This window comes from Dromiciops gliroides, chromosome 3 (assembly GCF_019393635.1).
Source record: "Dromiciops gliroides isolate mDroGli1 chromosome 3, mDroGli1.pri, whole genome shotgun sequence".
Lineage (NCBI taxonomy): Eukaryota > Metazoa > Chordata > Mammalia > Microbiotheria > Microbiotheriidae > Dromiciops > Dromiciops gliroides.
The window spans coordinates 188,811,159-188,832,774 of NC_057863.1; the positions used below are offsets into that span (position 1 = coordinate 188,811,159).

Sequence of the window (21,616 nt, forward strand, 5' to 3'; positions counted from 1 at the left end):
TTCTTTTGTCTTTTCTTCTTCTTAACCCCAAGACTTGCTCCTAAATATTTCTTAACCTTCTTCGTAATCTCTTTTATGTTCTATTGTATTCCTTCCCAGTAGAATATAATGCAAGAACTGTTTTTATAAGTCTTAGTGCCTGGCACAGTGCTAATACTTGGTAAATAGCTATTGAATCAACATACCCCACTTGTATCTCAAACTCAACATGCTTAAAAATAAATTCATCATTTTTCTCTCAACCTGTTTCTCTTTTTAACATCTCTGTTTCTGCCAATGGCATCTTAGGATCAAAGGATCAGAGATCTAAAGCTAGAAGTGACCTTGGTGCCCATCTAGTTCAATCCCTTCATTTTAGAGATAGGGAAAATGGAGGAAATGGTGGTGAAGTGATGTACCCAAGGTCACATAGGTAGTGAGCATTATTTCCCTACAATTTTCTCCCTCTCTCCCAGCCACTTCCAGTAAGTAAGTCACCAGGTCCTATCCATTCTATCACCAAAATTTCTTTCAAGTTTGTCCTCTCTTCACCATTCCCATGCCACCTCCCTAATTCAGGCCATGATTACCTAAATGTTATGAGATAATTAGTTTCACTGCCTTCAGCCTCTCCCAATTCCAATTCTTCCTACACAGAAATGTGAGACTGACATTTCTAAAACATATTATGATGTTACCCCAACAAACTTTAGTGTTGCCCTCATTGCTTAATGAAAAACCTGAACACTTTAGCTTGATAGTCAAAGCTCTACAAGATCTAATTCTAAACCACCTTTTACCCTGATCTCCATAATCCTTCCTCATATATTATCTTAGAACAACTGATTTCATGCTTTCCCCATCTCTGCACTTTGGCACATTCTATTCTTTCCTTATGAGCATCTAGGTGTTGCAGTGGATAGAGTGTCAGGTATGAAGTCAGGAAGAATCATCTTCCTGAGTTCAAATCTAGTATCAGACACTTACTAGCTGCGTGACCCTGGCAAGTCCTTTAGCCTTGCCTGCCTCAGTTTCTCCTCAAATATAAAATGAACTGAAGAAGAAAATAGAAAACCACTCTAGTATCTTTGCAAGAAAACCCCCATGTGGGGTCATAACGAGTTGGACATGACTAAAATGACTGAACAACAACAATCCCTTCCTTATGAATGTCTCATTGTTCTCTCTGTTGAAATCCTAATCATCATTTTGTCTCAGTTACAAAGCTGCTCCTTCATTAAGTTTTCATCAGTCCCCCAACCAACCAATTTCTTCCCTCATCTGTGCTGATAGCACCTTTTAAAATAAGCACACATCTCCTATGTACTTATATTCTAGTTTGTATTGTAGTTGTTCCTATTTATATCTTGTAAAATCCTCCACAAGGTCTCTTCTTGGCCTGGAAGTGACCCTGGATTCTAAAAAACTAGGCCCATAAAATGCAAGCCTTAACAGTTCCTACCAAGCTGAAAATCTTTTTTTTTGTTTGTTTTGGTGAGGCAATTGGGATTAAATGACTTGCCCAGGGTCACACAGCTAGTAAGTGTTAAGTGTCTGAGGCCAGATTTGAACTCAGGTCCTCCTGACTCCAGGACCAGTGCTCTATCCACTACACCACCTAGCGCCCCAAGCTGGAAAGCTCTTGAGCATCTCGGAACTCAAGTTCAGAGAGCTTCATTATCAGAGTGATTAATGTAACAGAAAAAACTGTTAAATCATAGAGAGGCTATCATCTTTGGTTGTAGAAGCACACTAGTAAAGCGTGGATCTTTTATGTATTGGAATGAGTACATAAATGATTTATTACCTGGACTAGACTATAAGCTCCCTGAGAGCACGGGCCTTGTTTTGTTTACTTCTATTTCCCTCTACCACCTAGCAAAGTCTATTTTATATAGGAACTAATAAATGTTTGTTGAATGAATGAAAAAAAAAGGAATGATTTGGTAGGGGTAGGGAAAAGAAAGAAAATCATGATTTTGGTATTGGGAATTTTGAATTTTAGGTACAAATAAGTCACTGAGGTAGAAATGTATAGAATGCAATAGAAATGATAAAATGAAGTTCAAGAAAAAAGGATTCACTAAAAAAGAGAGAGAAAAGAGAGAAGGGCAGAGGAAAAAGGTTCCTTTTAGAGAACACCTGCATTGGGAAAAATGTAGGACTGGGAATCAGAGGATTTGTGTTTTCTGTTAAATTGTTAGAAGACTTGGGTAAGTCAAAACCTCTTTAGGCCTCAGGTTCATTATCTGGGAAACAAGAATAGGGCACTGGGCCTAGACTGAGGAAGACCCGAGTTAAATTTTGGCCTCAGACACTAGCTGTGTGATCCTAGGCAAGTCACTTAACCTGGAGAAGGAAATGGCAACTCACTCCAATATCTTTGCCAAGAAAAACCCAAAACAGGTTTCAAAGAGTTGAAAACAAGTGAAAAACAACTTTAAAAAAAGATTTAGTAAGGAAGGATGTTCAATCAATCATAGCATTTTTCAAGTATATGAAGAACTGTCATGTGGAGGGATTAACTTTGTTCTATTTGGTCCCAGAGGGCAGAATTGGGAGCAAAGGGCTGAATGTTAAAAGAAAAAGAAAAAAAGAGGCAAATTAAAGCAAAGATGGGACAATCCCTGCCTTCATGAAGCTTATTCATAGGTTTATTTCATAGGTTAAGACAACATATAGAACCAACATGGTATAGCAAATTAGGCACTGAACTTGGACCCTGTGTAGTAATCACTCAATTGCTCTGTGCCTCAGTTTCCTCATCTGCAAAATGAAGGGGTTGGACATGATGGTCTTATATATACACATATATTTATTTTGTAAACATATGGATATACATGTAAATATATTCTTTCCTCACCTGCACTTCTTAGAATCTATAGCATCATGCAAAACTCATCTTAAATTAAGTGCTTAAACTAGGGTGCTGGCTATACTAGAAGACAGAAGAGAGAAAAATGAGGGAGATATTGTGTAGGTACAAGGCTTCACAACTGATTGGCTATGTGGGGTCAGAGACCTATCCTTATTTAATTCAATACATCTGCCATAGTTGTCACCTCCAACTATGCTTTAACTACCCCCTAGCCATCAACTTCTGGTTGCACCATGAATCAGGACTAAACACTTCAAGTTTTCATTTAAAGCCTTCATCCTATTCTATATTACTTCCCTTATCTTTTCCTATTGCCCAGCCCATCTACCTCTGTAATTCTTCTCATACCTCACACCTTCATCTAATTGTTCCACTTTGTCTTCACACCTGTTCCAGGAATACTCTCCCCACCCCTACAATCTTCTCTTTTTATTCTTCTGGTACCTTCTAAAATCCTACCATAACTATGAAACCTTCCCTTGGTAGATGAAAGAGATTGAATATTCTTGGCTGCTTCAATCTAAGAATGAAACTCACATGGGCTCCTCTCCTTATTATATCTCCTCTGTTTTTAAAACTCAACTTATTGGGGCAGCTAGGTGGCGCAGTGGATAAAGCACCAGCCCTGGATTCAGGAGTACCTGAGTTCAAATCTGGCCTCAGACACTTGACACTTACTAGCTGTGTGACCCTGGGCAAGTCACTTAACCCCCATTGCCCCGCAAAAAAATAAACAAAAAAAAAACCCCTCAACTTATTAACTTAAAGCTTGGAGTTACTCAATGAAGCCTTGAGGTGGAGAAATAGGAGCGGTTTCCCTTCTCTTTTGACTGACTATTACATCTTCCTCTCTTCTCCATACCCCTCCCCACACCCACCACCAAAAATGGAAGAGGGAGGAAATTAATTATGGGGAAATGAGTCCAGGAGAGTTTTTCCAGAGTTGTTCTCCCACCAAGAAGAACTGTAGTAATACTTTGATTTTAAAAAGTATAGCAAAATACCTACCAAAATGTTTTGAACATAATATAACCTAGAACTCCATGACTGCACTGCTAAGGACTCTTCTATTAAAAAAACAAAACAAAACATTCCAACGGAACTAATTGTAATAGCTGGGAAGAAATTAGGTGCCTAATGATCATGGAGATATGTGATGATATTTTAACAACTATGGTATATTAATATGATGGTATATTATTGAATCTCAAATTAGGAGAGGTAGTATTTATAGCAAGCCAGCTTTGGAGTGAAGAAAACCTAGGTTCGAATCCTGCTTCTGACACACTAGCTATAGGACTATGTACAAATCACAATTGGTCAAGGTCTGAAAAAACTTTATAATTTACAGAGGAGTTGCTAATAAGCAGTGGTTGAAGGGTTTTCCCACATCTTTCAATCTGGATTTCTTGAAGTGATGATGATCATAGAGAGGAAGGAAATAGAAAGGGGAAGGGGAAGGAAGGACAAATATTAATATTAAGAAAACAGTAAGACATATGAAATGATACAGTTTGGAAAAAATAGAACAATATCCACACTCACTACAACTATCCATCTATTGCTTTCTTTCTTTCTTTTTTTTGGCAGGGCAATGAGGGATAAGTGACTTTCCTAGGGTCACACAGCTAGTAAGTGTCAAGTGTCTGAGGCCAGATTTGAACTCAGGTTCTCCTGAATCCAGGGCCAGTGCTTTATCCACTGTGACACCTAGCTGCCCCCTATCCATCTATTTCTTAGGTGGAAGTGATCTCTCCCTTCTTGTTTCTCTCATAGCTAAGAAATGGATTATCTGGAACCTAGGTATAGAGTGAGAACTGGGAACCCTTTCTCGCTATAACTTGTTACCCTTGTGCTATTGATTCCAGTCAATTCAATAAGCACTTATTAAACACCTACTATGTTCTGGGCATTGGGGATACAAGTCAGGTTAAGTCAACAAGCATTTATTGTATTAAACATTTACTATGTGCCAGGTACTGTGCTAAAACACTGAGAATACAAATACAAGTGAGAAAGACAGATCCACAAGGAGTTTCCCTTCTAATGGAGGAAGACAACACACCAAGGGAGCTGAAAGGCTGGGAGGAAGTGAGGAAGTACCCTTGTGAAAAGTGAACAGCATAGTCAGAAAGGAGTGAAGGATCAAGAATGTCCACCCTGAGATACAAGAATAAAAATATAAAAAGTCCCTGCCTCCAGCAGATTGCATTCTACTGGGGAAGCAACACATGCACAGCTAAGGGAAAAAAATGGCTTTTTTGCTGTTTTGTTTTGGTTTTTGAGGGAAGACTGTGAATTAGGTTATTTTGAGGGAAGTGCCTGGAGGAAGATTGAGAAAGGCATAGGTGGTGGCACTGCTATTAACACACCTGACTAAAAGGAGGAAGGAAAAACTAGCCCATGCAAACACACACACACACACACACACACACACACACAGATAGACACCCTCTATCACAGGACCACACCCACACCGATGAAATTAGCCCTGCCCTTAATGCAGGAATGAATTCAGTCCATGTCAATAACATTTTGAAACTATAGCTACTGCTTTTGTTTGAAGAGTAAATCTATACAACTGCAGACGACTGAATCAATTTTTTTTTTTTGCAGGGCAATGGGGGTTAAATGACTTGCCCAGGGTCACACAGCTAGTAAGTGTCAAGTGTCTGAGGCCGGATTTGAACTCAGGTACTCCTGAATCCAGGGCCGGTGCTTTATCTACTGCCCCACCCTAGCCGCCCCTGAATCAAACTTTTTAACAATGACAATCAATCACTATAAATTCCAGGAATTAATTTCCTAAAATATTACATTTGTAGAATTATACTTTTATTTTAGGTTACCAAGACTTGTTCCCAATTAAGCAAGACAAATCAGGTTGACCTGAATTTAAATGAGGAAATTTTATATATGATATGGTGGATGTAATTAGATGAAACAGATTAATTCTTTGGCTTAGTATGCATTTTGTTTGCTGATTGGCATACTAAATAATAAGACTTCAATGAATCTGTTAATACATTGATAAGTATGGATAACAACAAAACAACAACAAGAAAAAGTAATCTTGAGAATAACTGAGAGTATGTTTTGTTTCATCTTTATTTTGGAAAAGTGAGGCAGAAAGAGTATTGGAAGACCAGAATACTTTTCTGAGAAGGGAATGTCAGAAGTCAGGACCATGGAATTAGCACAATTATGGGTGATACTGTGGTCCAAAGCAAAGCTTCTTAAATGTGAGTCCTTAACTGAATGTGGGGGTCGAGAAAAATTTGGCAGTAAATGTTTGATTTGTATACCTATTTTATATACCTATATAATCATATCACATAAATTTTCTTGGGCAAAAAGGGGTCAGAAGTGGAAAAAGTTTAAGAAGCCCTATTCTAACGTATGACTATCTATTGAGTATAAGTCGTGGGGTTAAAGAAGTTGATGACCTAAGATATCAGAGTGTTTCAGAGGTCATCATGGTATACTGAAGTCCCAAGTATGAGGGCAGGGTTAGGGTGGAAAGGAAGATTGTGGACTAAGTATTGATCTCTTTGTGCAAGGAAAAAGATGAGCTGGAGTCTGGTAGAAGAATTCCAAGAGAATATGCACAGAGTGGTGATAGATAAATCCTATGAACTGAAATGTTTTTAAATTCAAATTCTATTAAAATAGTAAATTAATAAATGTTTGTTGAATTACACTGAATATTCTTCTACAGTTTTGCTGCACATTCATATATACCTAATCTTCACTAATAACCTTAAATTCATATTAATCAATATAAAAGAATAAATGTACTTACCCTACTGCACAGGAGTACACTCCTTTATCGATCATTTTAATTGGCCAAAATTCTATAGCATCATCCTTAAAAATGATTCGCTCACTTGGGTTCAGGACCACTGTTCTATTTCCATATTGTTTTGACCACCTACAGTATGGGTTTCTCTGATGAGATCAACAGATGAGGCAGCATTTCAAGTGATAAGGTTCACCTTCAAGTGCAGTGATGTGCTCTCCGGAGAACACACAAATCTTCACAAGTAGAGTTAAAGGGGAAATGTGGTTTAAAAAGGCAAAATACCATCTTTAAACAAAACAAAAAGTAAACAGGTAGTAGAAAAATTACATTAGCTAAACAAAGGAATTCCAGAAGGCAGGGCTATTTCTAGGTGTGCAGAGATACTCCTGGGGCTACTGGCCTGCCATAAATTGAATTATGTACCTGTAGCTAATAGTCTAATGTAGCCAAAATCAGATTAAAATAAGCATCATGGGGCAACCTTAGAAGTAAATTCCAAAAGGGCAACATAGAGGCAGGCAGGTTTATCATAAAGGATCATAAGATTATGAACTCATTTAGTCTAATCTTTCATATTATAGATGAGAAAATTGAGGTAAAGAGGTTAAGTGACTTTCCCAAATCACAAAAGTCATAATGGCTTGAGTGAAGATGGTAACTCAGGTGCTAGGACTTTAAACCAGAGGTCTTTCCTGCTATCTTTCAAAAGGGGAGAGCATTCCCACCCACTTTGTTTTGCTGTTAGAGTGGGACAAGGGAAATTACTGTCAGCTATCTGGTTACTAAACTTTTTCCCTACCATAATCCTAGATCAGGCACAGAGAATGATGAGTGTATATCTATGTGAGTGAGTGTGTGTGGTGTGTGTATGTATGGAGGGTGGGGAGTAGGATTGTGTAACTGAAATTATGCATGTTTTTTGTTTTTTGTTTTTGTTTTTTGGTGAGGCAATTGGGGTTAAGTGACTTGCCCAGGGTCACACAGCTAGTAAGTGTCAAGTGTCTGAGGCCAGATTTGAACTCAGGTCCTCCTGACTCCAGGACCAGTGCTCTATCCACTGTTGCCACCTAGCTGCCTCCTGAAATTATGTATGAATGATCCCTTCTTCTAAATAAATTAACCACACCATGACTTCTATCCATTCCCATAGATAATCAAGAATTAATTATGTGAAAATGTGCTCTTTATGTCCCCTTATCATACCCTTAAATCTATTTGCTATCACCCATCCTCTGACATCTTTTCCCCCCCTAGGATACAACCTTTTTCATTTCAGGTTAAAAAACAAATCCTCCCCCCCCCCAAAAAAAATATTGAAAATACATGGTGTCCCAAAAGTCTTGGTGCAGCTGTTAAGTTAACTTAAAACTGCACTAAGACTTTTGGGACATCCAATATACTTCCCCCTCATCTGAGACAGTTAAATTCATTCAGATAAGTACCACCAATATTCCTCTCAGGAGGCCAACCTCTTTCCTTTGAAAATTGATCTCAATCTGTTGTCAAGAAGAGTAGAAAGCTTCATTGTTTCCTGTTTGATTCCTTCAGATTGATGGAAGACCTCAATGTCTCAGCCTGAGGTTTTCAAGAGGTCATTCTACACATTCTGTAGCCCCATTTGCACTATTTATTTAGGGGTTTTAACTAAGCCTGCTCCAGATCCTAGCTTGCTAGGACTGGAAAAGTCTTTAATTACTACAAAGAGTTACAGAGGGAACAGAAAAAGAAAAACTGAGTAATTAGCAATGTTATAACTATAATAAACCAAATAATAAACAAACTAAGTAATAAATTCCTTCCTTCTTTGTGGTTAAGAAATGTCTGCCATCAAAGCATTAAGGCATGAACTAACCCTGTTGATTAGTCACCAAGGAGAAGGGGCTGAAATAAAAAGTACATTGTAAATACTGCTTTCCAATGCTCATAAACATTCCTCTTCAAAGAAGGGGGTATTCTAATATTCCTTCTAATAAAAACATGGCCAAAGTGACCCCTAATTGCATCCTAATTTCTATCAATTTAATTGCATGTGAAAGTCTGTTCAGTTGATGGTGGTGCCAAGACAGATTAAGTTAAACACTTAAATAGGAAATAAATGCTTAAAATCACCCAGAATGCAGAATAAATAAAACTTATAAATGGGTTATGGACCTCCATGGAGGGAGTTTATTGAGTACATACATAATGCTATGAGAGCACTTATGAGAGTACTTACCTGGGGTGCTTCGCTCCATAAAAAACCAAAATAAAATGACCAGGACTCTCAAAGGCATTATGGAGGTTCGAGATTTTTCTACAAAGGCAAAATAATAGTGGTTCAACTAATGTGCTCAGACACAGATCATCCTTACCTTGAGGATACATTAAAAAATATATACATTTTGACTTCTTGTTGTTCAGTAATGTCCAATTTTCTGTGACCCCATTTGGAGTTTTCTTGGCAAAGATACTGCCGGTTCTTTGCAATTTCTTCTCTGGCTCATTTTACAGATGAGGAAACTGAGGCAAACAGAAGCTAATTGCTTTGTCCAGGATCACATAACTAGGAAATGTTTGAGGCCGGTTTTGAACCCTTCTTAATTCCAGGTCCATCAACGCTAACCAATGTGCCACCTAGCTCTGCCTTTTGACTAATTACCAGTCTACTATATTTTTGAGGTTCTTTTGGTAGCACCACTACAACATTCTAAACACAATAAACAGTCACTAAAATACTTATTAACTTGACTTTGCCTGCCCTAGCTACATATTTTACATGTACAGTAGTAATTTGGGCAATGTATTGGTAGCAAGTAAAGAAATGTAATAGTAATTCTACAGAAGGGGGAATTACCAGTTGGCATTAGTATTCCTACCCTCCCCAACTTCTTTTATACTTACTCTAATAACTGCTAGATCCTATGCAAAGGTGGCACTCAGACACCTACTATACTTGGAATTGGCATCAGAGTATGTGCGTATATGTATGTGTAGAGAGGAGATGGAGGTAGAGAGGAGAATAGTAACCAAAATTGGAGTCTTCCAACTATATTACTAACTTAGGGCTGGGAGGCTGTCATTTGCTTTAAAGGGGACTTGAAGTGGAAGAGGGATCTGCATTCTTAGCCATCCAACCAGACCTTAGTTCCACACATGGCTCTGCCATCTTCAGACAGTGGAAGAGCCTGGGGGTGGGGGGGTGTGATGTGGTACTCAAATCTACTTCCAGGTTCCATACCCCTCTGTTTTCTCATCCATCCAGCCATACAATCTCCCACCTGATCCAGGAGCTCTGTTTAATCAGTCAATCAATATGCATCTCATAAGCACTTTTTGTGTGCCAGGCACTATGCTAAGTAGTGGGGGCTACAATATGGCTCCTGTCCTCAAGGAGTTCACATTCTAAAGGGGAAGAAAACATTTAAACAATTATGTATGTATAAGATATATACAGCGTAAATAAGAGAAATTTCTCAAAGGGAAAGCACTAGCATGTGGGAGGATAAGTGACAGCAGGATAATAATAATTAACATTTATAGTGTTTACAATGTTCCAGGTACTGCGCTAAGTGCTTTACAATTATTATCTCATTTGATTGCCCCAACAACCCTGGAAGTAAATTTTATATTATCCCCATTTGACAGTTGAGGAAACTGAGGCAAACAGAGGCAAAGTGACTTGCTCAGGATCACATTACTGGGAAGTGTCTGAGGCCAAAATTTGGACTCAAATTTTCCTAACTCCAGTCCAGCACTGGACCTGGCTGCCCCTGAGAGACTTTTGGCAGAAGGTGGGGATAAAGCTTAGTCTTGAAGGTAGAGGTAAGAAAAGAGATGATACTAACTACTGGAAAGGCACCAAGTCAGGAGATGGAGTACCTTGTATGAGAAATAGCAGTGTCTCTGGATCACAGAGTACAAAGAGGAGAATAAAGTGTAAGAAGAATGAAAAAGGTAGGAAGAGTCCAGGTCGTATAGGGTTTAAAGGACGAAATGGTAGTTCTAACCTGTTCCTGCATTAATTTTAACCTAGCTCTGCAAACATATTACATTTAAGCAATATGAGTTATGCCACCAATCGATAAAACAGAGATGAAGAAAAAAATTCACTTATTCAATAACATAAAGATCTTTAGTAATTTAAAAAAACCTATGGAAAGTACCAACTGCTGCCTTTTTAGGTTCATTTAAAAATTTTTAAAGAAGCAAATTGCAGTTCGGCTCAGTATTTAGTAGCCACATTATGATTTGGGGCTTTCCCCCCACTCATATATGCATTTTAAACGTCTTTCTTTGAACTCATCTCAGATTTATCACACAGAAGTTCTTTATGATGCTCATGTGAATACATTTGTCACAACCTTCTAAATGCTACTACTTCTTTTATATTTTTGAAGGTGCTTTAAGATAAGGTATTCAGAGATTATTCAGCATTTATGATGACTTAGTTCTTACTTTCAATATGAAGCCTGCTGAGAGAAAAAGTTTTTATGTATACAAATTGTCCTTTGTGTACTTAATTAGATTATGACATAAATTCAAAATATTTGTAGTAGTTCTTCTAAAACGGATGCCACAATGTTAGAAATGTTCTGTAGTGAGCAAAATCAAAAGAATAATTGCTAATAACATTAACATCATAAATACAAACAGCTTTGAAAGACTTAAAAACTCTGATCCACACAATGACCAATAATAATGGCAGAGGACCAATGGTGAGGCAAAGCAACCTCACTAGGGAGATGATGTTATCAGGATTCGGAATGACATATTTTTTTTGGACATACCTGATGCAGGAATTTGTTTTTCTTGACTATGCATATTTGTTACAAGGATTTTGTTTTTCTTCCCCCCCACCACCATGGGAACATAAGAGATAGGAAGGGAGAGAAAATAAAATTGTGTGTGTGTGTGTGTGTGTGTGTGTGTGTATGTATATATATATATATGTGTGTGTGTGTGTGTGTGTATGTATAAATGCCAGACCAAAGAAGGGTCTCTCTATTTCTTGATTGTGTGACCAAGTTTTGTTTTGAAGTCAACTTGAAAAATGCCATAGATTGTTGAAACTGTTATTTTAGGTAAACTGGATGATATATGCTTACCAACCTACAAAAGATCATAGAATCAATTTGCTTAGAGCTGGAAGGAACCTCAGAAACCGCTGAGTTCAACTCAGGAGGAAACTTTTGCCCAGGTCACATCTGTAGTAAGTATCAGAGGGAGGATTTAAATCTAGTTCATCTACCCCCAGAGCTAGCATTCTTTCCATATACCATACTACAATCTTTAGTGGTAAAGGCTTGAAGAGGAAAAAGAAAGCTACTTTTCCTTCTGCCTTACTTGAAACAAAAGGGTGTATATGTTTCTCTGCTTCCTGCCTATAACTACCCAATAACCAACTGAAAAGTGAAAACATTCATTCTCTCAAATGATTTAATGTCACAGAAACATATCTACACATTTGAAACTTTTTAAACATGTTTTAGTGCCTAGAAAGTAATAAGATTACTAACAAAAATAAGCCAAACACCTGAGATCCTATGGGATCTTATTTCCTCCTCAGCACCAGAGTCAAATATTTTCTCCTTTCACTCTAGCAAAGCAATAGTAATCGATAATATATTTGCTTTTGTTTTTCAATCTGGATTCACTTTTGCCCCCAAAACTGGTCTTGAGGAGGATTAGAGTGGGGAAGGGAGAGATAATATAAATCAAGAAAGGTGAAGTCACCTGTAGCATGAGACAGACGCTCTAAAGGAAAAAGGTTACTGCTGTTCATTGTCAGATAAAGGCAAGGCAATGTAAACAATAATAAAACACATCCACAGGACCCTTACAGATTTAAAAGCATTTTCCTTACAACCACAGGAATTAGCTCCTATTTACAATTGAATAAACATCGAAGGAGAGAGAGAGAGAGAGAGAGAGAGAGAGAGAGAGAGAGAGAGAGAGAGAGAGAGACAGAGAGAGACAGAGAGAGAGAGAGAGATCTTAGAAATAATTAAAAAAAATAACCTCGTTTAGGGGGTGAGGAAACCTAGACCCACGATGCTTAAAGCAACATACAGTTACACAGTACTAGAAATATTAAGTTAGGATTTGAACATAATTCCTCTGCCCCCCAAATCATTACACTCCATTGCACTGTGAAGTAACTTCCCAAGGGATCACACAACTAGTAACTGTCCTAGGCCTGAATTGCAACTCATCCCGACTCTATCCAATAATCTTTTTACCAGGTGCGACTGAAGGAAATTGTAGTTGTAATCTCAGTGTACACTGCCAAATATCAAGGAACTTTCCTAGCGGGTGCGAAAGACAGAGATGGGATTAGACAAGGCTCCTCGTCTAGTATTAAACTCCTAAGAAGGAAAGACAATTCCCTGGTGAGTAGAATGACCAAGTAAAAGTGTCTTTTTCACTAGTGAAACCTGTCTCCCGAGTATTGGGTACCTACTGCACAAATTGGCAGCACAAATTGCATCACAGATCAGTCTTCCCCCAAAAGGAGGGGTATTATCTTTTGCTTACCTTAAAACAGGTGTCCTTGAAGGCTGAGTGGGGAGAAGGGGTGGTTAGGGTGGAATGGGAGAGTGGCACGCAAGTGTCTTAGAAAGGTAAAAGATGTGTAGTTTAAACAAGGTCTAGAAGAAATCCGGATGCCCCCAGAAAGAGGGGAGATAAGCAGTCAAACCGAAAACGTACGTCCCTGAGGGAAGAAGCGGCGAGACCGTGATAAAAGATAAAGGGCAAACCCAGAAAAAGGGAAGGGAAAGAAAGAAAGGGGAGGGTAACTTCTCACTGCACAAGACAGTGAAACTTTGGTCAGGCTGCAGGTGGGAGAGCCACGGGGCAAAGAGGAGTAATCGCCAAAGATGAAACAACGATTGAGAGGAGGCCGGGGAAAGTCCTTCCCTGAGCTGGGAGAGGCAGCGTCTGGCTGTGCTGCTCGGTCTGGCGCTCTCTCGCTTCTGCTTTAGCCTGAGCACAAGTGAGCAGCTCTAACTAGCCAGCCCTGCCCGCAGGCCTAGCTTGGCGAATGTGCCGGCCTCCTCCTGCGTGCAGCTAAAACGGCTGTGGACTCCCTCCCTCGCCGCGAAAAGTGGTGCAACCCAGGGTGGCTCCCTGACCGCCCCCCGCCCCGCTGGGAGGGGCGCCTTAGGCTCCTCTGCATTGGCTTTACAGGTGCCCCCCACCAACATTCCTGGCCTGGGGTGGCGTTGAAGAATCTCCTACAGACACTTTTTTTTGAGAGAGATTCTTAAACGCGGAGATTAAGAAAAAGGCTTGGTTTGGGTGTTTTGGTTGGTTTGCTTTGGTTTGTTTGAAAAGGAAACCCAGGAATGGTTATTGCAATGCTAATAGTGAAGCTGGCTGGAGGAGACCTGGCCAAGAAATTTAGGAGCACTTCCAGAGAGGTGAGGCCAACTGCTGAAGGCTGCTCCAGCGTTGTGGAAGGAGCCCTCCTCTCAGGATGAGGTTGGGGGCCCTGCCCTGGCTTTGGTTCAGCCCAAACTGGTTTTCAGAAGCCTGTTTTTTGCTCATGATTTCCATGGAGCCTCCGGTTAACAGAAGATATACTTTATTCTGCCCATAACTAAAAGATCTTGCCACTTTTTGCCTCTTTGATTCCTGGGTACCTACAAAGGGAAAAGAGTCAAAAGGGCTGAAGACTTGAGAAATTTCGAGTTGACATTGCCGGGGGAATTAAACTCACAGTTCAGAATACAGGTCATTTGCTACCTTTTCATAGCAACACCCCTTCTGCAGTGTGCTGAATATCATTTATATGTTCTTTGAGGTACATTTTTGGGTGGCTTGCAGTAACTAGAACCTGACACAGTGACATAGGCATAGAGATGCTTTATGCAATGTCAAAAGTCTGTTTCCTCCTATCAACATGAAATTTTAATGTAAACAATCATTGCAACAAAATTGAGGTGTTTAATCTGGGCAGAGGAGTTGCAGCTCAATGTACCTTTTCTTTTCTTTTTTTTTCAGGCCTTAAACTAAACTGCTTATCCCCTAAGGATGCCTTCTGGTTTGTATATCAAAGGCTACATCCTTGACCACCGGAATTCCCTATTCCTCCTCTGCTTGGGAATGGGACCTGCATTCCTTTCTAATACCACCTTTTCCTCCAAATCCCTTTACATGCCTTTGTTTAAACTGTATATAAACCTTTGCAATATATTACATGGTGTCCTATTTGGCAATAAGCTAGATAGCACCCATGATCATGTTAAATTTTTCTTCCTGCTTAATAAAACCATTCTTTTAGTTTTCACAAGCTTTGGTCTTTCTGCCTTGAATTCTCCTGTCTTTCTCTTTGGGGAAAGAGAGATCTAAATTCGATTAAGAGAGCATTTGACTCAGTTTGCACTAGACATCACCAAACTATAGTCCACAGGCCAAATCCAACCCACACCTAACAGCCAGGGAGTTAATGGTTTTTTGCATTTTATTGTAACACAACAACACTCATTCATTTACATATTGTCCATGGCTGTTTTCATGCTGCATGGACAGAGTTGTGTAATTGAAATAGGGACCATAAGTAGGTGCTTTTCTTCACTGCTCATCAAACTACAAATGGCAATGACCCAGTTATAACTTGACAGCATATTGCCATACAGCATTTTTTCATTATTATTACTGTACCCAGTACATACCAGTACATATCAGAAAAAGGAGGGGGGTTTATTACAATATTTTTAGCTCCTGGCTGAGATTGAAATTTTTCTGAACAAGAACAACCACCCTCAATCACTATTATTGAACACTGAATGGCTTGGAAATTAGCTTTTGATACAGGCTTGAGAAAGTTTCTTAATAAAATTGAAACTAAATTATAAGGTAAATCAGTGCTTAAAGTGATTTGACAACTGAATCACAAATAATGTCAACTGCTTTATACATGTCTCATGCTGTCACAAGCTACAAGAAGCACAATCTCCATCCCCACACCAATTTGCAATAGATACATTTTTGAACTCAACTCTATTTCTAGCAACTTTTTCAGATCTTTTTGAAAGTACAAAAAGAAATTTCCTCATTTCGAAATCCCTTTTACTGTGCAATTGAGTAGCTTGCACCTGTTGTTGTTTGTGCTTCCTTCTCCAAGAGGACCATGACATTGGAGGTGCTGTCATGACCTGCAGTGAGTTGGAGTAAAGTGAGGAAGGGCTGTGCAAAGTCACCAGCCTCACTATCTCCTCCAGAGACATCAGGACAACTTGAAATGCAATGCTGAGGCCTTGGCCTTTTAAGATAAAGCCTTTCCCATATTCTCCAGACAGCTAGGTGTTGCAGAGGCTATAGTGCTAGGTCTGGAGTCAGAAAGACTCCTCTTCTTGAGTTTAAATCTGGCCTCAGACACTGACTAGCTGTGTGACTTTGGGTAAATCACTGAGCCCTGTTTGCCTCAGTTTGCTCATCTGTAAAATGAGCTGGAGATGGAAATGGCAAACAAAGAAAACCTCAAATGGGTCAGACATGAGTGAAAACAACAAAAACACCAATAAGTATTCTCCATTTTGCCTCTTGGCCTACAAAACTTAAAATATTTGCTCTCTGCCCTTTACAAAAATGTTTGTTGACCACTGGTGCAGAATAAAAAGGACTGAGACTTGATAAAAATCCAGTTTAATGAGTGTGACAAGATTGAAGAACCAACAAAAGAGATAAAGAAGGTGCAGTTGAACAGATAGAAAGAAAACAACAGACAACAGAAACCTTAAAAGGGAATATACCGAAGGAGAAGATGACTAACAATGGCAAATGCTACAGAGGAGGGAAGAGAAGAGAAGGATTGAGAGATCAGATGCACATGCACATATGCATATATTTTTCTACTAAATGTATTTATTTTTCTACTAATAGATCATTGGTAATTCTGGCAGGTTGTAAAGTACCTTATATGCATTCATGTGATCCTTAATAAAAGGCCTCCAAGTGGGCATTAAAGATATTATTATCCCTTATACAGAAGAAGAAACTAAGGCTTGAAGAGGTAAGTGATTTGACCACTATCCAACCAGGTCCTGCTGACCCCAGGGCTCTTTCTACTACACCCTATAGAAGGTGCTGATACTCCTTTGTGATTCATGAAAAGGAGGGAGAAAGTCATACCCTAGGCAGAACAAGGCCAATAACCCTTATACTAATAATAATGACTAGCATTTATATGGTACCTTAAGTCTTGAAAAGCACTTTACATATGTTCTCAGTTCAAGGAGTTTCATAATGAGCAATTTTCCCCACCCATTTCTTTCTTTCTTTCTTTCTTTCTTTCTTTCTTTCTTTCTTGTCTTTCTTTCTTTCTTTCTTCTCTTCTCTTCTTTCTTTCTTTCTTTCTTTCTTTCTTTCTTTCTTTCGAGGCAATTGGGGTTAAGTGACTTGCCCAGAGTCATACAGCTAGTAAGTGTCAAGTGTCTGAGGTCGGGATTTGAACTCAGGTCCTCCTGAATCCAGGACCGGTGTTCTATTCACTATGCCACCTGGCTGCGCCCCCTCACCCATTTCTAATTCTTACATGTGGCAGCAAAGGTCTTTTCCAATGGACTCATTATCGAGTAACTGCCTATACTAGGGAATGGGACAAAGAGAAAACTATTGTGCAAGACGTATATATCCCAAAGAGATATACAGTGTCCCAAAAATCTGACAGATATTAAGCTCTGAACTAAGACTTGTAGAATACTCTGTATTGTAATAATCTGTGCATCTTGCTTAAGCCCTCAGAGGGCTTGAGAGAGGAAGAGGGCACTGTAGTTCTCAAGATGTACTCTCCAGATGAGGGTGATGGTATGGCAGCCCCTAAGATGGCTCCTTAATGTTCCTCTTTTGTTTCCTCTCTGACATTTGCTAAGGTTCCTCCTTTTCCAGGATTTCAGGATGGTGGGAGAAGGTTTTATTTGTTATTTCTGCTTCCAGACTGATCCTTTGAGAATTTTTGAACATTTCAGTTGATAGAAAAGGATGAGAATCACAGTATCAGAATGTCTTCCTGTCTACTCAAGGCCAGCTAATAAAGGGAATATGGAAGAATTTACCTATAGTACCAGGAGTAATAGTGTTATTTGGGCCTACGTGGATATTTACTTATGAAATTATATCTGGAGAGACCTTCTGAACTTGCCTTAAGGGTCAAAGCAAAATGAAGTTAAAATCAATTGAAACTACATCAATACATGTGGTGGCCAATTACAGATGTGAGACTTCCTTAGAAGTCCTGTCTCTAAACTGCTGCTATTACTATGAAAATGGCCTTGGATTATTCTCTCAATTAAAGGATCAAAAGCTCTCTGACAGAGATGCTTATATTTTTTAACCTTTGGATTTCTATATAAGTGATATTCTATATATGTTCATATATATGTGTGTGTGTATATATACACATGTAGATAGATGATAGATAGATAGATAGATAGATAGATAGATAGATAGATAGATAGATAGATAGATAGATAGATAGATAGATAGATAGATAGATAGATATAGATAGATTGTGGAGGTAATCGGGGTTAAGTCACACACCTAGTAAGTGTCTGAAACCAAATGTGAACTAACTCAGGTCCTCCTGTGTTCAAGACTGGTGCTCTATCCACTACACCACCTAGCTATGTATTTTTTTCTAACAAGCAATAACAATTCATTTGCATTCCTAGAGGAAGAATAACACTTGGAATAACATAATTCTAAGAAAGGTCATGGAAACTACCAAACCAGAAAGCATAAGGAAGGTCACAGAAGCTACAAAACCTAGAAAAGCGGGCAAAGAAACTAATTGAGATAACATTTCACGCAAGTATAGGATATGAAATGAATCCACAAAAATTGGTATCATTTATATGCAGCACTATAAAATCTAAGAGGGATCATAGAAAGGGAATTTCATTCATAGTAATGAAAAAATATAAAATATCTAAAGAGACATGTTCAATACATACAATCATAAAACACTCTTTAATGTTTTAAGTAATTTAAGGGATATACATTGCCCATGACTGGGCTGTGTCAATATAACAAAAATATAACACTACTTAAATTAACTTACAAATTTAGCACTATCCCTACTACACTACTATATAGAGATAACTTATAAATTAATTTTTAAAATTAACTTTGGAAGAATTAAAGATCTTGAATAGCAATGGAAAAATAAAGAAGATATTAATGAAATGAGATTATTTCCATATCATAAATTATATCTTAAACCTATAATCTCCCAAATTATTTGGTATTGGTTAAAAAAGAAAAGACAATTATATCAGTGGAACAAAATCAGAAGCAAATGAACTTGAGAATTCAGTTTGCAATATAAACTACAAGAGAGGAGAAAAACTCCTTTACAAAAAGAACTGTGAGAAAAACTAGAAAGCAGTTCAGTAAAAAATAGGGTTAAACTAGAACCTTATACATACATCATGATATGTTCCAAATATATGCTTGGCTTAAAAATAAAAGGTTATACTGTCTTAAAAATTAGAGGAAAATGGATAGAGATAATATGACATAACCATAGATCGTAAATTCTTAGCTATGGGGAAGTAACAAAGATAAAATAGATAATTTTATTACATGAAATTCTAAAGGCTTTCTATGAATAAAATCAATGCAGCTAATATAAAAAAGGAAATTGTTTTAAGACAAAATCTTCACATCAAATATCTCTGATGGGAGTATAATATCCAATATTTATAGGGTATAACACACAAATATAAAAGGTCAAGAGTCATTCCTCAGTAGATTAGGATATGAATAAACAATTCTCAAAAGATTTGAAACTATTAACAAATATTTCAAAAGTTGTACCAAATTACTACTATAAATCCCAATTAACATAATTATGGAGGTTTCATTTCATAACCAGAAAATTTCAAAAGATAACAAAAGAGAATCAATCAATGTTGGAAAGGCTATGGGAAAACAGGAACAATAGTAATAGACTCTTGGGTAGATATGTGACTTGGTTCAACCATTCTGAATAATTTTGCTTAAAAGAAAGTAAACTGTCCATACCCTTTGATTCAGCGGATCCTACTATTAGGTTACATACCTAATCCTGGAGGTAAAAAATACGTCCTATATATCAAAAATGTTTATAATAGCTCTTTTATGGCAGCAAAAAGAAAAGAAAGGAAAACACAACTGGAAACAAAATATGTGCCCCTGATTGGAGAATGGCTAAATAAGACATGAACTGACATAGAATGAAATAAGCAGAACCAGAAAATAATATATGCAATAAATGAATAAAAATTAAACGGGAAGTTGTGTAACAATATAAATCAAGCATTGATAGAGAGAGGATAAAGGGGGGGGTAGAGGAAGAGGAAGAGAGAGAGAGAGAGAGAGAGAGAGAGAGAGAGAGATTGCTTACAGAAAGTACATGGCTAGTTCCAGAAGTGATGCTGGAATGATATCAAGGTCACTGATTTAATCCAAGGAATGGCATGTGAGGTCGTATTTTTTTTAGTAAGGACCCTCCTGAAAACTCATCCTTCCACTCTACCCTACTTCCTAAGAAATTCCTAAGAAATTGAGTTATAAGATTATTGAAACTATGGTAATGTGTAGCAACAGGAGCAGTTTTATAAATGGCAGCCCATGGATTATGAAAAATGTAGGTGTAAAAGACCCTGCTTGATGCAGCACCCCTTCAAAAAATCTTTCTCATCAGTCTGACATAGTCTGAAAATGGGTCAGTCAACAAAGGTTTCATAGAGGCTGAGTTAATATGAAGATGTTTCCTCAAAGCAATTCTGTGAGCCTTTTTCCATTAGTGCATTAGTGGGAAATTAGTTTTGCAAATTACCTAGTAGATATCTTGGTTTCTATGGAGACAAAATACAAAGCAAGAAAGTTTCATGGGAAACATGGTACATGGGACAAGCTCTGAGTGAGAGTTTTTTCACACCTATTATTTCAATTGACACTCAACAACCCTGTGGAATAGGTAGGACAGGTACAATAATAAATCCTATATGAATTAAAATTACAGATTCATAGAATGTCAGAACTGGAAGAGATGTTTTTGTTCAGCTGTATCTAACTTTTTGTGACCCAATAGAAGGTTTTGGTTTGTTTTGTTTTTTTTGGAAAAAAGATACTGGAGTGGTTTGCCATTTCCTTCTCCAGTGGATTAAGGGAAATGGGGGATAAGTAACTTGCCCAAGGTCTGAGGCTGGATTTGAATTCCTAATTCTATCCATAGTGCTCTATCCATTGAGCCACCTAAGATATTAGCTATCAGGTAGTTCAAAGATCTTAACTTTTTCTGTGTGTTATGGACTCCTTGGAAGTCTTATAAATCCTATAGACCCTGTCTCAGAATAATGGTTTTAAATGCAAAAAAATTAAATACATAGGAATACAAGGGAAATCAATTACTTTAAAATACAGTTATCAAAAATAATTTCCTCTTAAATTCATGGACCCTAGATTAAGAACCCTTGATCTAGTCCAAACCTTTCCTTTTATAGATAAAAAACCCCCTTTGGTTTAGATAAGTGAAGAAGTCTTATGAGAGGATATTAATAGTGAGAAAGGATGGATAGAGGAGTCCCAATGACAAAGTTTAGCTACTTCACAATTTTGCACAACAGCAGCCTGACTTGAAAATCTCGAGGCTGTGCCTCTCTTCATAATACCTTGCTGGGAGTCATAGCATTAAGAACTGGAAGACCTCAGAGTCTCTATGGTCCAATCTCCTCATTTTATAGGCGAGGAAACTGAGGCCCCAAGAAGTTAACTGACTTACCCAACATTATAGGTGGTGTCAGAGCCAGTATGCAAATCCAGATACTCCAACTCCAAATCTAGCATCTTGGTTCTATTGGAAAGATCACTGAAAAAGGAGGCAAAAGTCCTGGGTTCTAGGCCCAGCTCAGTTCTTGTCTATCTGTGTGATCCTGAGTAAGTAACAAAGCCCTACAGCACTCATTTCTCTCATCTTGAGGACAGTAATACTG

The 21,616-nt window shown here is 38.1% G+C and overlaps 2 protein-coding genes across 2 annotated transcripts in view; both read right to left on the minus strand.

Moving 5' to 3' along the window:
• IL18R1 (interleukin 18 receptor 1) overlaps positions 1–8,932 on the minus strand; it is a 35,834-nt gene extending 26,902 nt beyond the window's left edge. Inside the window, 3 exon segments of the mRNA XM_043996707.1 lie at positions 6,660–6,892; positions 7,897–7,898; positions 8,875–8,932. Coding sequence (XP_043852642.1) covers positions 6,660–6,892; positions 7,897–7,898; positions 8,875–8,932 — 293 coding nt within the window.
• Positions 8,933–14,039: 5,107 nt separating this feature from the next.
• IL1RL1 (interleukin 1 receptor like 1) overlaps positions 14,040–21,616 on the minus strand; it is a 44,226-nt gene continuing 36,649 nt past the window's right edge. The window contains 2 exon segments of the mRNA XM_043993412.1: positions 14,040–14,281; positions 17,176–17,228. Coding sequence (XP_043849347.1) covers positions 14,040–14,281; positions 17,176–17,228 — 295 coding nt within the window.